This window comes from Tripterygium wilfordii, chromosome 4, assembly GCF_013401445.1.
Source record: "Tripterygium wilfordii isolate XIE 37 chromosome 4, ASM1340144v1, whole genome shotgun sequence".
In the NCBI taxonomy this organism is placed as follows: domain Eukaryota; kingdom Viridiplantae; phylum Streptophyta; class Magnoliopsida; order Celastrales; family Celastraceae; genus Tripterygium; species Tripterygium wilfordii.
In genome coordinates, this window is record NC_052235.1 from 4,133,389 (window position 1) to 4,149,681 (window position 16,293).

At 36.7% G+C, this 16,293-nt stretch overlaps 4 protein-coding genes across 4 annotated transcripts; 2 read left to right on the top strand and 2 right to left on the bottom strand.

Annotated features, from left to right (window-relative positions):
- The first annotated feature begins 3,668 nt into the window (after positions 1-3,668).
- LOC119995974 (membrane-anchored ubiquitin-fold protein 4-like) lies at positions 3,669-7,368 on the top strand. The gene is made up of 4 exons (XM_038842458.1): positions 3,669-3,824; positions 3,976-4,252; positions 6,704-6,874; positions 7,073-7,368. Exons 2-4 carry the CDS (start codon positions 4,123-4,125, stop codon positions 7,126-7,128), a joined length of 357 nt encoding a protein of 118 aa, XP_038698386.1. The 5' UTR covers positions 3,669-3,824; positions 3,976-4,122; the 3' UTR covers positions 7,129-7,368.
- A 123-nt stretch (positions 7,369-7,491) lies between these two features.
- On the bottom strand, positions 7,492-10,123 carry LOC119996816 (GRAS family protein RAM1-like). The gene is made up of 2 exons (XM_038843609.1): positions 9,214-10,123; positions 7,492-9,054 (listed from the first exon to the last, which is right to left on the bottom strand). The coding sequence occupies exons 1-2, from the start codon at positions 10,057-10,059 to the stop codon at positions 7,924-7,926; spliced, it is 1,977 nt and encodes a 658-aa protein (XP_038699537.1). The 5' UTR covers positions 10,060-10,123; the 3' UTR covers positions 7,492-7,923.
- Positions 10,124-12,395: 2,272 nt separating this feature from the next.
- LOC119996487 (pollen-specific protein-like At4g18596) lies at positions 12,396-13,314 on the top strand. Its single transcript, XM_038843144.1, has 2 exons — positions 12,396-12,803; positions 12,931-13,314. Exons 1-2 carry the CDS (start codon positions 12,641-12,643, stop codon positions 13,263-13,265), a joined length of 498 nt encoding a protein of 165 aa, XP_038699072.1. The 5' UTR covers positions 12,396-12,640; the 3' UTR covers positions 13,266-13,314.
- Positions 13,315-13,457: 143 nt separating this feature from the next.
- On the bottom strand, positions 13,458-15,381 carry LOC119996817 (omega-hydroxypalmitate O-feruloyl transferase-like). The gene is made up of 2 exons (XM_038843610.1): positions 14,929-15,381; positions 13,458-14,552 (listed from the first exon to the last, which is right to left on the bottom strand). Exons 1-2 carry the CDS (start codon positions 15,379-15,381, stop codon positions 13,698-13,700), a joined length of 1,308 nt encoding a protein of 435 aa, XP_038699538.1. The 3' UTR covers positions 13,458-13,697.
- Positions 15,382-16,293: the final 912 nt, after the last annotated feature.

Sequence of the window (16,293 nt, forward strand, 5' to 3'; positions counted from 1 at the left end):
TCTCCTGAATAAGGGATTGCATTGATCTGTTGATAAAATGCACAGGCAAATAAGTCACAGAATCCTAGATATATCCATACCTGTTTTTCAGTGTCCTCATGATCAAGGTGTGACAAGTAGTTCAGTGTTCCCTCATGATCTAAAAAAAGTTAATTAAATAGAAATGTAAGAACAAAATTATTCCACATTGCATGAATCACTCAAAACCAAGCTACTAAATTTCAAACGTCAAAATAAAAATAAAATAAACGAACAAATCAAACCCATATTATGAATAATCCGCAAATCAGAAAACCAAATAAAGGCGGAACAAGAAAATTCCAAAAACCAAAAACAAAATAAACCAAATCCTTCTAAGATAAAAAGAAACACATCAGAACATGAGCACATAAATTAATAGAAAAATCGAAACCCGAAAGCAAAATTGTCTCCAAATGAGCTATACTAAAGAATCTACGACGAAGAAATCCCCAATTAACTATAAAAATAGCTATAGTTCAAGACAATGCCATGCATCCCCACAATCAGATGAGCAATTCGAAAACCCTTCGGTGTCATCACAATGGACAACACTAACCATTAGCATATGCACATAGAGATGGGCAGTGAACAAGAAAAACTATGGATACCATTAATTAAATAAACAACAATATAGTTTCAAACTTAGATGAATTCAGATTTTAGATTCAACTGTTGATAGAGAAATATGCAGAAGTATCAATTTGGGAAGATAAACACATATACCCATCCAATTTCGGACAAAAAACCACAGATACAGTCAGTTCAAAAGGAACTGAATGTTGAATACAATCTACACGTAGAATAAAATCAAAGCAAATTAACATGCATTACCATTCACTCAGAGTATCGTAGGCAAGTATCAAAAGAAGATGGAAGAAGACAACACCATATCAAAAAACGTAAATAAGAATATGCGAGAAACCCTAAATTTTTTTAGAAGGAAGAACTTCAAAGAGAAGTTCTCTGAGAGAGCCGTAAGAATTATTCCAAAAAACATAACCCTTGAATTTGAAAGAGGAGGCACAAAGTAGGATTAGAGAAATTATTTTAGAGAGAGCCTTAGAATTACTTTAAGAATAGAACCCTTAAAGAAGGTGGAAGAAGACACCATACGTAAATAAGAGCATGGGAGAAATCCAATTTTTATAGAAGAAGAAGGAACTTGAGAGAGAAGTTCTCTGAGAAAGATCCGTTAGAATTGTTTCAAAAAAAAATAGCCCTTGAATTTGAAAGAGGAAGCACAGAGTAGGATTAGAGAAATTATTCTAGAGAGAGCCTTACAATTATTTTACGAACAGAATCCTTAAATCTGAAAGAGGAGACACATAGGAGGATTTAGAGAAATTATTTTAGAGAGAGCCCTTAGTATTTTTTCAAAAAAAAAAAACAAAATAGGACCGTTGAATTTGAAAGAGGAGCCACATAGCACGATTAGAGATGCTGTTTATATTATTTTTTAAAAAGGAACGTTGGAGAAAAAAAAAGTCAAATTGTGGATTTTTATTTTTATAGGGAAAAAAAAGTAGGTCGGTGGCATGGAACAAAAGGGGTTGTTTAGGATTTAAGGGAACAAGATTTGAAAATCTGTAGAAACAGAACAAGAAAATTATGCAATACAACTCCAAAAAAATCACAAAAAAAAAGTGGGCCGGGGGAGAGAAACAACAGTGGTTGTTTAGGGTTTAGGGGAACAAGATTGTAAATCGGTAGAAACAGAGCAAGAACATTATGCAATGCAATTCCAAGAAAATCACGAAAAAAAGTCAGGCAGGGGAGGGGAACAACAGTAGTTGTTTAGGGGTTAGGGCAAAAATTTTGAAAATCGATAAAAACGGAGTGAGAACATTATGCAATACAAATCAAAGAAAATCACGACCCGAATGAACGAACTCCATGATTTCAATCTTTAGATCTTCGTCACCTCCTTTTCTCCAAGTCGAATCAGAGAACATCAACTGATAAATCGGGAAATTGAAGATGCCGTAGAAAAGAATCATCAACTCCACAGCAGTATCGAAACAGCGATCGCAAACACGTACAGAACGATCTGCAATTCCAAACGCGTACACACAACGATCGCAGACCCTCCTCATTGAGTCCGTTTTATTTAGGTTTATGGTTTACCCTAGCTTTGGAGTTGTCGATTTAAGCAAGTTGAAATGGGCCTGCTCAAAATAAATTGAAAGGTCCAATGGGTCCACTGTGGAAACATTACAGGCCCAGAGTGGATTATTCCCTGTTAACATTAATTTAATAAAAATTATTTACAAAAAAGATATTTACTCGAAATAAAAGTCTTATGGAAATAAATAATTTTTTGCTATGTGCATTACTGCATTAAAAAGGAAATAAAAATAGATAAAAAATTTTTTTTTTTTTTTTTAGGTTAAATTGGGTTTTCGTGTGTTAAATTGTTGAATCTTAGTTCACTGCAAAAGAACCCTAACACTGAGCTCTAATTTTAGGTTTCATTATCAATTTTGGACATTTTTTTATAGTGGCTTTGAGGGTTTTCGATTTTGGGGTCAGGAGATGGAGGTTGAAATGAGTTTTTATTTGATTTTGAGATTTAGTTCTGCTGGAGATGGAGTTGGGTCACCATAGATGGTCCCCTGGAGATTGAGGGTTTTATTTATTCAAATATTTTATTTTTAAATTTTTTTATCATCAATTGTCTCGTGTCACTATTTTATAGGTTACGTTACATGTACGTCATGTCCTATATGTAAAAATAAAAAATTACACTTAATTGTCACATCAATAATTTTTGAGGAAAGACAATTTTTGGTCATTGAAATATCTGACCAGGTTCAACTCAGTCACCCATTTTTCAAATGTTTCAATTTAGGTATCTAAATTTCTAAATTGTTTCAAATAGGTCACACGTGTAGTCTTTAGCTATTTTAGTTAATCAAACTTGTGATATGGAAGATAAAAGTCAAATTCAACTGATTTTTACTGATGTGGGCTGACAAATTGATGACTTGGATATTATGAAAACAAACATAAAAAATAATATTCAAAAAACCCAAGATGTAGCCTCACGGCCAAACTTCTATTCGTATTTCCGTCACCTGTTCATGCCGCATTAGAGAGCAAGGGTTGGTGAGACTCAGGGATTTGGAGCATCAAGTGAGGTCAATTGCTAAGTTGTGACACCAACACTTGATTAGGGTTCGTGGGTTTTATAGGAGAGGATATGAGAAGTTGGGAGAGCAAATGTATTTTATTGATACATTTTATGTTTATTTTAATTTTTAATGCCAAGTAAGCTCTTTTTTTACGTCAAGTAGGAAATTTAACTACTCGAAATAGCTAAAAACTGCTTGTATGAATTGTTTGAAACAATTTAGATATTTAGATACCAAAATTGAAACATTTGAAAAATAGGTGACTGAGTTGAACCTGATCGGATATTTCAGTGATCAAAAATTATCTACCCCCAGTAATTTTCAACGGAAATTTTACAGAAGGAATAATGTTTATCGTTTTTTGTAAATACAAGGGTTTTTTTATCCAAAACAAAGTTTATGAACCAATTCCATACTTATCCCTTTAAATAATGATGAGATTTTAAACTGTTCAAAAAAAATGTAAGCACTTATGGCGCACTTTCCATAATATTAAAAAAAAAATACCACAAAATTTTTTTAAAAAATAGTATACAGACGTAGATCGTCGAGATCGGGTCCAAGTCCTTTTTTTTTTCCTGGTTAGGGTTACTGTTTTCAGGTTCAATCGCTCGGGAGTCTCTCAGCTATCTTTCTCTCTCATCATAAACGCACCTCGCGATTCGTTTTGTGGTATTCATTTATTTTATATTTTGATTTTACTTTACGATATCTTGAGTGGTTTTTGATTTGAGATTTTATGGTTCTATTTTACTTTCTTGCGTTTTCTTGGGCTCCAAACAGGGGAACTTTGAGTTTTTAATTTGTTCGACTTTGTGCGTAGGGCAAAGTGTGTATTACATACTGGGGAGGAATCGCGAAGATATACTTTGCTTACTTGTGAGCTTCTGTGGTGTGTGGGGTATTGCTGACACTTGAAGAGAGGTTTCAGCCGGTTTAGACGCGTTGGTGGGCGTTTCGGTGAGCTCCAATGCCCGAGGAGGACCTGGTAGAGCTCAAATTTCGATTGTATGATGGATCCGATATCGGGCCATTCAGGTACTCGCCAACAACTACGGTGGCCATGCTCAAGGAGAGAATTGTCTGTCAGTGGCCTAAAGGTCAGGAATTAGATTCTTGTATTATTTTTGATGCTTTACGACATTAATTTTGTTGAATTTCTGCTTGAGCTATAGTTGTCTGATGTATTCTTTGTTATGGACGGCACTGTATTACTGTAGTGATACAGGGTTCAATGGTTCATGGTATTAAAGTTCATGCATACTTTGTAAGATTCTGTGTGGCGAGGCTTTGGCAAACAAAATTCTGCAATATTTGAACTTAGGGGTGGGTTCGTGTTAACTAGCAGAATATTATATCCTGTGTTCGGTTTGAGGATATGCAGGCTTTTATATGATTTGATTGCATTGGGGTTTGCCTTCTGGCCTTCTATGATTGTCTCTTTCTCTTCGTCACACACGTTTTACTTTGATTTGTTTTTAGAAGTAACTGAATTGTATCTTTTGATGTCATATGTGCTAATATTTTCAATATTTCCGTATGCATGAAATGTGATATTTTAATCATGTAGAGGAACAAAGAATGTTTGGGGGAAAGATTCTTTTTTATTCTCAACTTTCCCCCCTTCTTGGGTCATGGTGATGTCCGATGTGGCGCTACATTTTCTTTTGAGTCTGTGTCTACAATTTCATAGTTGTCTTCGGTGTTACTTAATTACATCGACATCTAATCAATGATCTTTTTCCCTAGATGTCATCATCTTTTTTTGCAGCTATGTTTCCCTTTTATTGGGTTAGTATTTATTGGTCTGGATTCCATACTTAATATTTTTCTATGTGTTTTACTTGTCCTATTTTCCCTATGCTTTTCCCCTTGCAAAAGCTATCATCTGCTGTGCCAAATACAAGTAGGAACTGTAAGTTCTCTTTATTAATCGTTTATCTTTTCTTTTGCAGCCAGCAACGCAATTACACATTTTGTTAATTTTATTGTGCTGATTTTGAAACATAAGTAACATAACTGAAATTGGAGAGGCCACAGTCTGGTGTGATAGTAGCTAAGAGAAAGTGTGAGTCTTCAGAGTGGCCACTTTATGGAAATGTTACAGGTTTTGATGGTATTTAGATTTTTCCTGCCTAGTGCCAACACCCTGCTTTTATAGGACTGACAGTGGGTACTGATATTTTCAATTGATATCTGGAAGAATCTCATTCGCCTCTACTTTAGCGGCCTTCCTACATTTGATCTTCTCGTTGAATGTTATCGTTTTCTTTTTGTCGCTTTCATTCCAGCAATGGCCATGAAAACATTTGTTACTAAGACAAAAATTTGCTTCTACTTTAGCAGGCTTTTCTACATCTGATCTTTTTGTTGAATATTCTCATTTCCCATTTATCATCTTCATTCCACGTTGGGAAAATGTATTTTTAGGACAAAAAAGAAGATATATATGAGGCATGATATATATGCACATTAGAAAATTTTTTTTTAAAAAAAACTCTCTGATTGGTATAGACGTTAGATATTATGGTGTTAATCCTAGTTTATGTAGGTCCTAGAATGTCCCCTGCATGTCTTGCAAATGTAGGTTCAGTTATTGCAGTGTTTCCTACTGCCTGCGTACCTTGCGAAGGTAGCTGCAGATTTGGTATATCATCAGAAACTTCGTCTCAATGCTTGTTCTTGTTCCTTTGGACTGAAAGTACTGCCTATTAAATATCATTCAGCAAAGTAGTTTTGGCCATGCAGTGTATGTTTTGGATGTTTCGAAGCAAGTCAATCAAGCTTCATTTGATAGAGATATGTGAATCATGCACACACACCACAACCAATAATGGGGTATCTAGTCATAACTAAAGGAACAACCCACTAAAATAATGATGGCTACTTATAGTAATTGTTGTCTGATCATAATGGTGAATTTGAAATAACACAGATTTGTATGGTGGTGACCCATGAGAGACAGTGGAGTCTTACTTTTGCTTTCTAGGAGCTTCCCCACTTGGACCACTACTAATCATCCTGTGAATAGCTTTTTGAACAAAATTCAGAGTTACAGGAAATGTTAAACATCTTGCACTTGAGATGATTCAATGGAAGTCAAAGAAGATGGATGCAAATTCCTACACTCGTATCATTGGTCACTGGCACAACATGAGGCCCAAAACAATCTTTCCATGATTGCAGACACTTAGAATTCCCCACGTTCATACTTTATAGTGGATGATATATGAGTGAGTGGAATAATGCAAGGCTGTAAGGTTGTGTTGGTTAAATATGTTGGGACAATTCCCTGTCTTTGCACAGTGAATCAGTAGTTTATGCTTATCACGGGTTCTTTTCATTGACCTATTTTACAGTTTTAGTTTAACATTATAACTTGATATTGTTACCTTCCATGGATCAACTCTTATGTTTGTTATTTGACTTTGAATATCATTGTTGAGTGAGAAATTATGGTAATTTCATACGCAGTTGTACACGTCAATCTGCCTTCTTGTTTGAGTTGTCTGTTCTAACATTGCATCTATAAACATTCTGGTCTGCCTTAGATAAAAAGATTGCACCCAAGGCTGCAAATGACATCAAGCTGATAAATGCTGGGAAAATTTTAGAAAACAACAAGACTGTTGGCCAGTGTGGGATACCTTTTGGGGAGCTTCCAAGAAGTGTCATCACCATGCATGTTGTTGTGCAGCTGTCTTTAGCAAAAGCGAAAACAGGTAGTTCCATCCTCAATTATTGGGCAATATGCTCACTTTCTGATAGTTGTGTCTCTCTAGTTGACAATTTGGCATTGACTCATAGTTTCAAACTAGCCTGCAGAGTATTTATGCCTGATAGATGTATTACTTCAATCTTTTTTGCTTCCATTCAATACACTAGAAGTTAAATACTTGTTCGCTTGTCTGTGTAAACAGAGAAGAAGGTGGATGAGGACCCAAAGAGGAATCTATGTTCATGTTCCATTATGTGAGAGTGGAACTTGATTTGTTTAGCATGCAAAATGACAGCGTTTCTTGAAAATGGTTGGACTGGGGGGAACAATGTAAAACAATTCCATCTCTCGCGGGTTCTGGTTTGTTGGAGGGTACTGTGTATGTATTGATGATGTATTTGCGTTCTATAAAAATTGGTTGTTGGTTGTATTTTTGTAGCTAAAAAAAAAACATAAGTATTCTTCATAAACCAAACTTACGAATTCAGTATTCTCCAAGGATTTGTACATTAGCATCTGCTGTTAATTATTCTGTCATTTAATTTGTGGACAGTCTAAGTTTCTTTTGTGCAGAAATTGGGGAGGAGAAAAAACAATGATCTTGATAACCAAAGCGCAGGTTCTGCAGAACAGGTACCTCCTTCAAACTTGTAGTCATTAATTTTATTTATTTTATTTATTTTTTGCTTTATCTTATACCATCTTCCTATGTGAGAGAGAGAGCCTTCACAGTCTAAGTGCTTAAGACATCCAGGACGGGAATTAGAAATGCATTCAAGATCTTGTACCAAATAAAACAATTATTTCCTCCTCAATATTATTAAAACATAAACATTATACATAGAACGAATTAATTAAAAGAAAATAGGGACCTAATCCTGATCATAATACGGTCATTTTCAACAAATAGAAAAAAGATCCATCCTTTTCCTTTCTTGTATGTTCTGCAAAGTAAATTGCTTAAACAAAAAACATTTAAGAAAAATCTGCAATAAACAAAAGAACCTAGAATTAATTTCCAGCATCCATAATCCATGCAAGTAAAGAAGCTTTTCAACATCGCCAAGCAGAGGCAGCAAGAAGTGCTCTATCTTGCCACCCTAAAAGCAAGCAACCGTTATCTTCTATCAATCGATAGCCATCACAAGAATACAAACCCAACAAGATCTTAGATTGTGTCACTGCATTTACACTCAATGGAACCCCTTCAAATCCTTTACCTTCCATTAATTTCCTCCATTTCTCAAGCCTTTCATGCCTCATTGTCCTCTCTCTCCCTTCACATGACACTATGTTCCTTATCTCCGGCGCAAATATATACTGCTCCACCTTCGCTCTCTGCACTGAATCGGGTGGAAACGTCGCATCTAATGAATCAAAAATCGCTGAATAATAGTGCAAAGCTTCTAGAAATCTGCCTAAGAAATAAGGTCCATTGTGAGTAGCTTCTTGTTCAACTACGGTCACTATGTTTGGTGCTTGGTCACGAATCATTGCGAGAAGTTGCCCTACATAGTTACTAGGAACACGGTGGAGTCGGTTAACCGAATTAACCGCCAGAGCCTCACCAACTCTTCTGTTAAACATGTGGGGTTTAAGGTCTTCAAGTTCTTCTCCAACCGGGTGGAACTCAAATGGGACGTGGAGAGAGTGAGCCAGCTCTGCCAAACACCGGCCTGTGTCTTGAACCGATTCGATGGAGGGTCCAACTCCGGTTATCCGGAGAAATGGAGCTCCACCGGGTCGAGCTGCTAGTGCTTGCATAAAAGCTGGCCATTGATAGCCTTGAAGGATATCTAGGTCTATAACATGAACACGCTCTTCAGCTTCAAAGGCTTCAAATATAGCTTGATTGGCTGTGAAGTGAGCGAATTTTATGTAAGGACAAGCTTGGTAGAGGATTTGATAGATCTTGAGGATTTCAAGTGAGTTTGGTGGGAAAGGAGAGAAGGGTTTTGGTGATGAGGTGGAAGTTGTTGGCTTTGTTGTTAGTGTTGCAGCAAGACGAGCAGTTAAGGCTTCTGTGAAGCAAGATGCTACTCGTTGCATTGAATCACCAAGTGGTGTGACGACTTGATTGAGGTGGTGGAGGTATCTTCTGGCTAACATATAGTCTTCCTTGGCTACTGCTTCAGCACAAGCTAGAAGAAGGTGAACCAGTTGAAGCCCACTGTCCTGCAGATCCTGTTGAAACTCAATTCAAATCAGAATTCATGACTTTTGAATATGTCAATTTTGATCTTTTATCTGTTTAAATTGTGAAATTTATCCCTAAGGATTAAGCAAAATAGAATGCCAATTTTGATCTGTCATCTGGGTCAAACTCAATCTATTATTATTTTAGGGAAACTTCACCTGTTCAGAAGCTGTAGGGAAGCCATGGTTAATCTGCTGAGATGGTGGTGGAGTTGATGAGGATGATGGTTGGTGCTTCTCTTGGTGATGTTCTTGTTGCAGTTGCTGTGACAATGGTGCAGTTCCAATGGTGCTAGTCTCTGCCGTCACCGACCCACAAAACCTGGAGCTACTATGCAATGACAAGCCATCCAACATTGATGGAGGAGGAACAACTGAGTTATGCATATCAAACAGTTGTTTTGTAGCTCCATATCCTTCACACCCATCTCCTGATCTCTCATAATCATCCAAGAAATCATCAATAGATGGCAAGGAAAGGCTCTCAATTGGCATAAACTGATTATTATTTGGAGAATTAAAAACTCTATGAAGTGGACTCTGGCTTTTCCCTTTGTGGTTTATGCTGCTAAATGGTCCAAGCTGAGACAAGCTTCGCGGGGGAGAACTCCCAGCCAGAGTACTCTGCCCTTGGAGGCCATGGAAGTAACTGCTGTTATAAGCTCTGGGAGACTGATTTCTCACAGGAGATGATATCATGAAGTCAGCTTCAACATGATCAGAGAAAAATGTCTCCCAAAGAGAACCATCTGGTGAATTGATTTCAACGTCCCCATCTAACTCAAATTTCACTGCTGGCAAATTCAGGCTTGGTGGGGTTAATGCTCCATTTAGCTCCAAATCCGTAGATGGAGCCGTTGCAGTTTCTGCTTTAGAATTTGTCTCAGAAACCGAGTCTGCACCATTTGGAGAAGTTGGTTGGAGAGATTTGGAGCAGGAGCTCCCACTCTTGAGAGACTCCATGCTTCCACTAGGAGACTTGATCATACTCATGTTTGAGACCCAGAAGCCCAAAAGCTTGTTTTGAGCTCTTTCAATGAAAAATAAAGATATAACTTGTGAATTTTCAGCGTTAGGAGAAAACCCACAAAAAAAAATGACAATCACAATGGGCGATCACATTCACAGCGCAGTTACAAAATAAATGAGATTTCATACACAAATATAAAACTTGTAAGATAGGGGGAAAAAATGTTTAGAAGGAAATCAAGAAGGGGGGGAGAAAGACAAGAAAGAAGACATAGGTGGGGTCGTCGGTGACACCGCCTATGACTTTGGATTTGCCACAGGAATGAAGTGCTTGTCGATCTACAACCATTTCTCATTTCATCTTCATTAGGCGGCATCTCTCCCCTTTTCTTTTTATATTGTATTTTTTTTTAAATGCTGCAGATAAATATTTTTACGGTTGGAATCGAACATTAGACACACATATATCTAAGTTAACCGATTGCCAACCAAACTCTCGTTGGTTTTTATATTTACTAAAATAAGAACTAACATTATAAATATTGCAACACATTCAAATCTTGCCTTGTGTAATGTACCAAGTTTAAGTCCATATCAGATGTCGAACTTATATGATGTTTTTGTCCTCCAACAACAACAACAAAAAAAAAAAATGTTATGGAAATATATATTCCTATAGCTTTGATTAATTATATGCTGTATTAAAGACTTGAATCAAAGTGTGCACTGTGCAGCTTCAATCCCCACATCAACCATAAAAAAATAATATTGTGAGGTGATTTTTGTGACAAAAACGTTTCGTTGAGTTGTTACAGTTATACATGCAACATATAACACTCATGTGTGTGGTATCTTATAGAGGTTTCGAGTTCTAACATCCCCATTCTCTTCCCATGTAATAAAAAAAACACAATTGAAAACTCTAAATCAACAAGTCAAATTAAAGGTGCCTTGTTTTATACATTAATTTTTTGATAAAACAAAGCCATTAAGGACACTGTTTTCTGCACATCCATCACCGGCTTCAAGACCAAGTCTTAATTTGATTGCTTCTCCATCGTTCACAGTTTTGTCTATTTGAAATACAGTATTAATATTTCATGGTAAGAGCCCTTGTTTCTTTCATTGTTTTGATCATAATAAACATAACAAAATCAACTCTAATATTGGTCTTTTTTCCCAATAATTTATTCTTAACTTAAAATAACCCCGAAAACACATTTAATTGCCCATTTTTGAAAATATGGGAAATATGAAATCACTGAAAAACACTTTGAAATAAAAAAAAAAAGGAAAATATACTTTTTAAAAGGATGGAAAACAAGAGAGGAAACAGAAAACAAATCATTTTAGAAATATACGAGAAATAAGAAATCATTAGAAAATAATTTAAAAAAAAAAAAAACTCGAGAGAAAATAGAAAACAAACTAGATGGACCATTAACCAGGCCAAGCCAAAAATATCAAGATCACTGCATGTTTGAATTGACATGAACAACTCTTTTTTTCCCCCCCCGCGAATTATGAACTAGTGCTTGCTGGGTCTTCAATTGGGCCTTGACCGAGCCTCAGATCATATTTGGCTGGGCTTTTAAAAGTCATAAAACCCTATTGGGTTTGGAAAGGTAAGCTGGTGGGCCCATGAAGAATAACAAAGGCAAAACAGTATAAACTGTAAATGACAAGCCCAGGCACTCCCCTGCAAGAAAAGTAGAAAAGTCACAAAAGCCCGCCGGCTCATTTTTCATAGGAAATTACTAAATTAGTCCAAAGGCCAAGCCCACAAGCACTGACAAAAGCCCACCAGCTCATTTTCATAGGAAATTAGTCGAATGGGCAAGCAAGTTTCCTTGCACAAGATCATCGTACTTCAAGAGATTTCGAACTTAGAATTCATGGGCTTACATGGAATGTCAGGAATAAACTCGGCCAACCCTTTTAGATTATCTTATTCAGTTATCCTTGCCTCTACAATTCATGAACTCCACCAAAAGAAAAGGAAAACACTTAAATAGCAGTACTAAAGATCACATGAGCAACATGAACACATCTATTCCTTTATCCATCACAAGAAAAGAGCCTTGCATTCAATGCCTTGTATGTACACACACACACATTAATTTCTTCAAGTGCATCCAACTACTGTCACAGTGTTGCAGAGATGTATTGAATTCACTGAATCAATGGTCCTTACATTAGAAACCTTTACTGTTTACATTAATCAACAAATTACAGCCATTTTATACGGCAAGATAATCCCTCACAAGAGGACAAATCAAAGCTATAGTTCTCCATTCCTCTGCAGATGTATCTTTAAGCTTGTGTTTTTAGCAATCCAGGGTTTAAGATTCTCAAATCATGCCCCACCAGGGAGGCTATACATTTTTTGTCCCCCCTATCTCTCCTCAACATCAAGCTCTATATAAGCCAAACAACATTCACATGTCTTTGTTTCTTTGTGAGAAAAGATAATTACTTTTCCATTGGTTGCTTACAGTTGGAACTTGGATCTCCACCACAACATAGAGCAAGAGCTCATCTTCAACTCCAGCAACCCATTTAGAAGATTTAGTCAGTTTCTCTCATATTTTTGTTGTTTGATGCCATGACTCCTATAATCCTCTTCTTTCTTTCATCTTTGTTTATGAATTCACTGTCTTTGGAAACTAAGCCAGCTAACATCAACTCCAGAATCACTGTAATGGGTTTTGTTTATTGTGATATTTGCTCCAACAACAGTTTCTCCAAACACAGTTATTTCTTGCCAGGTGAGAGTGATCTCAAGTACCCAGAATGAGTATTAAGTTCTTATCTTTTGCTGACATTTCATCGAGCACTTGACGTGCAAAACATTTTAGTTCATAGTTCTCATACTATAAAAGCTTTGTTTTTCAGGTGCTGAAGTCAAAATAGATTGCAAATTCAGGGCAATTTCTTCAAAGACCAGGGAGCAGATATCCTTCTCAGTGAACAGAACCACAAACAAGCATGGAGTTTACAAGTTGGAAATACCTTCTGTTGACGGGATCCAATGTGCAGAAGCAGCTATTGCATCTTCTTGTCAGGCAAGCTTGATGTGGAGTTCATCTGCCAAATGCAATGTCCCTGGTTACAGAACCACATCAGATGAGATAGTAATCAAGTCAAAACAAGCCAATCTCTGCATTTATAGCCTAACTGCACTCAATTTCAGACCATCAAAGATTAATATCAACTTGTGTAGAAATTGAAAGATGATTGTCTAAATTCCTCGTATAAAATGGGTTCGTTTCTTTTCTACTCTGTTTCCACATTCTCTCTGCACATATTTCTTGCAAGCTAATTACTGCTTTTGTTTGTTCATGATGCTTCTGCCTCTAAAGGTCAATTGTACCTTTTCTTATGTTTTAAGACACATTATAGTGTACATGACTTAAATTTGTGGTCTTCATAGCCTCAATAAATATCTAAGATCATCTATGGATGAGTTAGACAAGGTGCTATGGTGAAATGGAGGATACACATATTAACCTTGACAATCCCAATTTCATTTGTCTTCATTAATATCTAAAGAACTAACAAGTATTTAAATTTGAGAATCTTCAGTTCCATGACAAAGACTGTTGAACAAGAACAATAAAATGCATTGAAAATCATTGCAGCAGAAGGTGTTTTGGGGTTTTCTATTTCTCCATGAGTTCTTGGAAGGTTTTCATGGCAGAAGCTGGCAAACCCAGAAGCACATTTATGCTCCTCTCTTTTCCATGTGATAGGAACAAGATGACTTCCTTCTCTGGCAATGCCACTGGCCCTGAGAGCACAGGCTCACCCCATCCAAAGTCTGTAATGTGGAAAGATAGCCTAGACCAAGTAGTTACTAAAAGAGTGCAAGCTAAAGAAGGCCTAGCTCTTGTTACTTCAAAGTAATCTATGGCTGATCTCATGTAACTGTCTTTAACCATCTTGACTGCATCCTGAACTAGCCCTGCTGCGAATGATAAGGGCTTCTCGAGTAGTTCCCCTGCTTTGCATATAGAATTTGTCAACACAATTCCATTTCCAAAGTATCCTTTTGGTAGTGGTGGATTGAATTTAGGCCTTCCATCTACAGCAAATAGGAGCTTTGTTTCTTGTTCTGGCTGCATATTTAGTGCCTTGGTTCGAGCCCTCCACACGAACGCTGAGAGGGCTTCAAATGTAGTGCACTTGTCAAGGTACTTATCTGCCATAGCTTTTGCCTTGACTTCTCCAAGCTTTTCAGGATCAAAACAGAAAGACCTGTAAAGCATCTCATCTATGTAAAGTTCACTAGTGTTTGATTTGTCCTCAATCTCTGCAAATTCTTGGTGGATATGCTCGATCTTTGGTGGGTTCCGAGCTTTGAGTATGCTTCTATCAATGTATGGCGGAACTGTTAGCTGCAAGTTTCTGGCTGTTTCCCCCCATGAGTTCACAAACTCCATAGCACCAATGCCATCAAACATGCAGTGGTTCATGCACAGTCCAAGAACAAATCCCCCACATTTGAATTTTGTCACCTGAAACATCAAAGAAGACATTAAATCAATCTTACCCAAGTTGAACAATACTTAGAAGACAACAAAGAAACTTTTTGATTCGTATATTTCTATCACAAATTATAGCAGAAATACACAGTTTATGCTAAAGAAATAAAAAAAAACAGCAACCATCGCAAGCATTGGTCGTTTTTTAATAAAATCTGGCAAATTATGCAGAAAGTATCTGCAAAATCCATAAGAAACATCGATCACGAAAGGTTTACCGCTATGCAGGTTTATGAACTGTTTAAATTGTGCAATGCTAGATATCTATGTACATGTACCTATGCATTCTATTTCAACAAAAAATACTAAAAGTTGAAAAAGGAAACAATTTTTTGAAAAGTTTAAGAACCTGAGCAACCAAAGGAGGCATCTCTAGTATGTTCTTTGCACCAGGAACTTCATAAACCAGTTTCCCAAGAGTCTTAGGGTCTGGCTTGGTTATGTCACCGATCTTGTCCATTTCACAGTTTGCTTCAGCCTCAAGAAAGAGAGCGCCTTCGCCATTGCAGTCTACAATAAGCTTTCCCTCGCAGCTTATTGTTAATCTTCCTGCGAGCGGATAGTAGTGAACAAGAACCTTTTTCAATGCATTCTTGATGACTTTTCCAGCTTCTTCATTCCCAATCTTATCCGACTTGAAGCAGTAAATAGTTCGGATGATAACCGCAATGTTTTGATCCAGGTTAGAGAGAAAATAGAGACCTTTCTGGGTCTCCTCTGCTGGAGGAACTAGAGTTGGCTCTCCTTGCTTAACAATTAGTTGTTGTTCAGTATTCACCTTGCCATTAGAGTACTTCTCCATCGTTACAGACTCCACAACCTGAATATCACACAAAAATGAAGGATGTAGCCTATACTTCAGTGAGTGTAAATGTAAAATTCATTCATTGTGATTTGTGAAACAAAACAAAACAAACCATGTGAAATAGCTGAAGAAGTTCTTTCAACTGAACCTGAATTTCCTATAACTGAAATTTATGAGCATAAGCCTTGTATTTAAAGCTGATTCCAGCCCAATGTATTAGGAGATATATATATGGTTGGGGATGGTGCAAGCCTGAAGTGTTTTTTTTTAATTTTTTTATGGTTGTTTTTGTCAGCTTTAGTCTTGTTCATGTGAGTGTGGGTGAGGTTAGGCCACTAGTCATGGGTATTAAATTAGTAAATAGTGGGGTTGTTTGGTGGGGGTTGGCATCCCTAATTTGCTTTTTTGCTCTCTTGTTGACAAATTTAATGTAAAATCTTTCTTCATCATTAGGAACTGGTCTTGCAAATGATTGTAATTTTTGTAGATGCAATTAGTTTGGTGTTTTATCATGATTTTAATTAATTTTCATTATCAAAGTCATGTGCCTTAGTAGTCTATCAAAGTAAGCAGGAAAGAAAATTAAGCACTGTTCTCAGTAACCAAATTCGTTGAGAAGTTGCAATCAACCATCCATAGAGCCATAGAGCCATAGAGGCAGAATATTTTGGCTGGCTTGCTTGATTTGATTTAAAAAATCATTATTAGATCAACTAGAAATCCCAACTTCGATAGCTGACGATTCCTTTCTTTTTCTAGGCAATAAGGTACCCAATTCAGGTTGACCATAGACCAAACCCCTTTGTGCAGATAAGTAAACAAACTATCAAATTATTATCTTGCTTTACTTTCCTAACAAAGACGTCTGGAACCAATGAGCTCTTAACAGATTTTGATCACAGGCTTCAG